Source organism: Wasmannia auropunctata, unplaced genomic scaffold, assembly GCF_000956235.1.
Source record: "Wasmannia auropunctata unplaced genomic scaffold, wasmannia.A_1.0 LD276811.1, whole genome shotgun sequence".
Lineage (NCBI taxonomy): Eukaryota > Metazoa > Arthropoda > Insecta > Hymenoptera > Formicidae > Wasmannia > Wasmannia auropunctata.
The window spans coordinates 1-5,473 of record NW_012086079.1 but is presented as its reverse complement, the minus strand read 5'-3'; the positions used below and the strand labels follow the sequence as shown (position 1 = coordinate 5,473).

At 27.1% G+C, this 5,473-nt stretch overlaps 1 protein-coding gene across 1 annotated transcript; it reads right to left on the bottom strand.

Moving 5' to 3' along the window:
- Positions 1 to 977: 977 nt before the first annotated feature.
- Positions 978 to 2,715, bottom strand: LOC105461830 (the record flags this gene model as incomplete). The annotated part of the gene is made up of 3 exons (XM_011708334.1): positions 2,530 to 2,715; positions 2,001 to 2,234; positions 978 to 1,382 (listed from the first exon to the last, which is right to left on the bottom strand). Coding segments are annotated over exons 1-3 (825 nt in total), but the record flags the coding sequence as incomplete, so codon positions are not given.
- Positions 2,716 to 5,473: the final 2,758 nt, after the last annotated feature.

The window sequence follows — 5,473 nt, the reverse complement described above, 5'->3', positions numbered from 1 at the left end:
TTGTCCGGTATTTCAAATGGCACTTCAATATCAAGTTTCCACAGTACACGTTGCTTCAATTTCGACACAGCCTGTATAACTGTTTTAATTTTGTCTAATCCAATAGCCTTCCATTTCACATTTGTTCCTAACGATATTACGATGGCTCCATTCTTTGCTCCGTCAAGAAATGTACGCACATTCTGCAAAATAATGGTAAACTAACATTTCAATAATATACAAGAACATATATTCTAATTTTAATTTTAAACCAAAGAAACATAGAGTTCTAAGTAATTAATACACACATTTGCAAATGGATTATACATATTTAAGCAAAAAGACATATTATCAAATTTATTCTAATAATTAAATTTATACATTTTTTTTATAAGTCATTGTTATAAACAAAATATTATTTTAAGAAATATTCTCATAAAATTAGGAATGTACCGTGCAATATATTTATCCTCTGATTACAAATTATCCTCTTTTTATAATGAATTAATATAAATTAATAAGTATTAATCAATAAATGGAAATTATATGTGTATATTATGTAAATGCTATTTATTTAATTACAAATATATAAAAATAACATATTTAAAATATATTTCTTACATATTAGAATTAGAGTTATACATATATGTATACATTCAATATAGTAAAAGTATTTGTATAATAGATAATAAAAAATAAATGCAAAAATTCTTATAATATTAAAATTGTACAAGAAATTAACATTTTTACTGATTTAAATAATATGCAAAATCTTATTAATTTGATCAATATTTCTTTGTCACATTATTTGAAATAAAACGCAAAGGCTGTACAATAACCGAAATGCTAAATCTTGTTAGTTTGAAAGCTTTCGTAAATAGATTATGTATCGGTTAGCATTTAATTAAATTTCCATTTTATTGCACAATTTTTGAAAATATTTTTTTGCAATTTTTGCAATATTTTTTCAAATAATCAATTAAAACAATTTTCCTTACCTTGGGATATGTTCCAATTACTTCGCTAGCTTGCACGGCCTGAAGCCCTGCAATCTCCAGGCTGTTTGGCGGCATTGGAATTCCAGGCTCGAATGCAGGATGACTATTGATTAGTACAATATTAATACTGTCTTTCTCTATTTCATGTAATGGTCTAATAGCGTGGCCTATGTATTTCTCAGTTTGCCGTTGAATAATAGGTAAGAAATAGTAATATCGTATAAGATCATCTACAACAAAATACAGAGCATTCAATGATCTCTGCCATAAACCTACGGGTTTCGCAATGGCTGCATGCGGGTAAGGTCGAACGGTTGGATAACTTGGACCACCGACATAATCCTTGAGCCAAGGTAGAGGACCAAACGGTACAAATCCCACTACAGGTGGCTTATTTTTAGCAACCTAAAAACAATAGATATTTATATAGAATCACGATAGAAGCTGTTAAAATTGTTATTTTGTAAGTAGACAAAATAAAATTTTATCTATATACATATATTCCGACCGTCTATATATAACACAAATTAAATTGAAAGAAGGCCATACACGATTATAGCAGGATCTTGGAGCATCTAATATTTCTATGTGAATTTTACATACATATTTTAGTTTCAACGAATTGCGTACCGTTACTTTCGGATTCAACACAGCTCTTTTCTTCAAACAGAACAGTATTATCACGTTATTAAATTAATAATCAATTTAGTAAGTACTGATCATGCTCACCGGCATCTAATAAATCCCCCATCCCTAGCAATGAAATGTAAATGCTATAGAGATATTTGTCAAACTCTGGCAGAGGTTTAATATTTTTCGCAAACACAAATGTAGTAATGATTTTTACTTTACTGGGATGCTTATTTTAAATTGTGTTATAAAGGCTATCACTGATATAAATGATGACTAAACACTAGCTACGCAAACACAACTTGATTTATGAGGCAAATTCAATCGCTTGCAATGTAAAAGTGAGTTAAACATTAAACAAGAATATTTCACTGACGATTGTTTTATTTTTACCTCCCATAATCCATGGAAACATTGATTTATTGAAATATCCTGCACAATAACATCAAATCCGACAGTTTTGACCATTTCCAAAAGTTCTTTCGCTGCTTTAGTTTTTGTTACTGTGTCACATGCCAGCATTCCCCACTGATATGTAAAATACGCTGTATAAATCACACTGTACTCTCCCCAATCAGATGGATTATAATCTTCAGCTTCTTCGTAAGTTTCCATTACGTCAAATACCTAAAAGTAAGTATATCCAATTTCTAAGGATTATAGGTAGTAGTAGAACATATACAATTACTAGTAATATACAATTACTAAGAAAAGTAAGTATACTGTTCACTGTACAAGAGAAGGATATGTGATTTGTGAAAATGTGATAAATTAGAATCTTCGAAAGAGTATATTGATTTTATATAAAAGTTAAGATAACATTTTTCTAAATAGAAAAATTATATTCTCTCATTTGTTACAAAAATTAAATAATCGATTTATACTCGGAATATTCTGAGTACTTTGGCTCTTGTCTACTTACGTCGTATGTCAAGTTTTGCGCGAGTTTATTCTCGACCTTAGTCTCGTGTATGCTCACTACGTGCACATGATGGCCTTTGCGAAGCAATCCTTTAACTAAATTCACTGCCCAAATGTGGTGGCTAATCGATGGAATAGGCTCTATAAATAAAATTGACAACGGTTTCGACGCTGTCACAAGGCCCATTAGAATACAACAAACAAGATAAAACAATATAGTGAAACAGTTTAACATTGTGTAAAGCTTTTCACGTGATCTTTCATTCAAATCCCAAGACCGAATATGTATGTCCAGTATGCCTAGTGTAGCATTCCCCCTCTTCTCATTCCAACATGATAGCGTTTATCGTAACATATCGCTTTACGTAACAGCCTAGCAGAATTGACAATATCAATACTTTCTTGACTTTCAGTTATATAAGCATTAAAAAAGGATTAAAAAGGATAAACATTAAAAGAGGAGAAAAAAAATAAATAAATGTATCATTAATAATACACTTATATAATACACAATATCTTTTATACTGTTATGTTGCTGTAACTGTTATTAGTTGAAAATAATTAGAAAACGATTCAAATCCAACATTATATTAAATATATATATATATATATGTATATATGTATATATATATATATATATATATATATATATATATATATTTCAAGTTCGTTTTTTCATTAATCAAACAGTATTTTTTACAAGAGATAATATATGATAATAAGATAATTATTAATGCAAAAAAAAATATTAAAAATGTTTACAAACTAATGAAAAGATCAAATTATATAGAATTATATTTGCAAAAAATTGAAAAAAGTTATTAAAATTATATTTTGTAATTAACATAGTTATTGTGTGCACTTATGAATTCTGTTATTCACAATGAAAGAAACTAGCTTATATACATAGACATGCAATTATTTTATGATGTTTTTCTATTGAATAATATATGTAGGTATATGTATATAAGATGAATACACATATTTGTAATAGGAGAAGCTATTAACCAATATACTATTTTAAAGCAATTAAAAAACAATTTAATTTGCAAAAAATAAATAATACAGATATTACTTTTTAATAATTGTGTTATAACTCTATTTTTTATGAAATCTGTTTATGTTCTTAGATTAATTTTGGTCAATGAACGTTTCTAATAAAATTCAACACATGAATACATTACATGTAAATAGTATAACTTGATATTAAAATAAATAATAATAATTACTTATTATTAATACTCAATTCGGTTCTCGATCACTTTTGATGAAATCGAATATAGGTATGTTCTCACATAAATTGTACTGAATTTATTCGTAGTAGTTATTCTGTAATAGAATAATTGAGATAGATTACTTGCGTCAAGAACGCAAGATGTTAAGCAGTTTGACATTGGCTGCGTTCGGTTTGGCGCTTACAGTGCTTATGAATATCATCTGACCTTGTTTAAAATTTGACAAACAACAAGGATGACGTGATGCTGTGAGCACTGTATAAGCGCCAAACAAACGCAGGTATTATACATATATAAGCTTAAACACATTGATGTTGAGAAATTATTTTTTAGTCTTATTTATATTGTTTATAATTAACGATTTATGTATCAGTAAATATCCTATCAAAGCCTAAATACATCAGACAATAATTTCCAAATATTTAGCACAGAAATTCGGAATTTAATTCTTCATTATTGTAGAATAATTATAACAATAAATGCTTGCTTATAACATACAAAACAAAAGTTCTGATTTAAGAAAATAATACACTTTTATAACTTCGCTTAAATGAAGCACACTAATAATAACTCACACTTATAATAACTCATTTTTCTAAATTTTTAAAAAATTTTATCTATTTTAATTCGCTTTTTACTCAAAAAGATTAAAAAAAATTGAAAAATTTTCTTATATTTCATCATATTTACTTTTTCTTTGAAGTTCTTTCTAAACAATCATTTTAAAATTTTGATAATTTACAATTTTTCTCCTTTATATTCTTATATTTAAATTCTACTTTTCCCTTAATTACTGAACTTTTGTTTTCTCACCTTCAATTTTTTTATACTTTCTCCTATTCTTGTTTTTCCAATTGTTTATACAATTTAATCATTTCAATTGCTTAAATGCTGTTTTGCTGAATTAATCTTTAAATCTTTTTTTCTTATTTTTCTGCATATTTAATTTTTATTTTCTCCATTTTCAATTCTCTCATTCACTATTTCTAAATAACGTTTTGTCTCCATTTTCCTCTCCGTTTTATCAAAAAGAAAAAAAAATTCATGAAATACAAAAAAGAAAGCAAGTCTCTATCGACTAATGACAATATTGCATACAGGCCTATATTCAAAATACGCTTCTAATGCTATTAGCGCGCACACAAGTCTTGAAAGTCTATGACATAGGAAACAAAAACTATATGCTATTTTAAAAACGAATTAATATCTTTATAATCGCGTTCTGAATCGACTTTAATGTTGATGATGCAGATATTTATAAAATTGCTAAAAGCAATCGCTAATTATTGTCACCTGCACGTAAATAAGGAAATATATGAATATTCGATTTGATCAATAAAACGAGATATTATATATGTATATATCCAAATAATTTGCAGGTCTAAAAGATACGTTGTAAAGGCGCTTTTTGAAATATTATCAAGACATATACATATCCCCAAATTCAAGTTAAAGAAATTCCAAAAATGTTAATATTTATCCAAAATTTCTCTAAATAATAAAGTATTATTTTCATTAGAAAAGAACTTACATTCATCAAAAATATTTACATTTTTCTAATGTCCCAAACAGCACACTTTATCTGAGGGACGTTCAAAGAGGGATATCCTTTACGTCTTATAAGGACGTTCTCTAGATGTCCCTCGAATAAAGTGTGCTGTTAGGATTTAGTTAAAATTAATTAGTATTAAAAAATTAAATATTTAATTT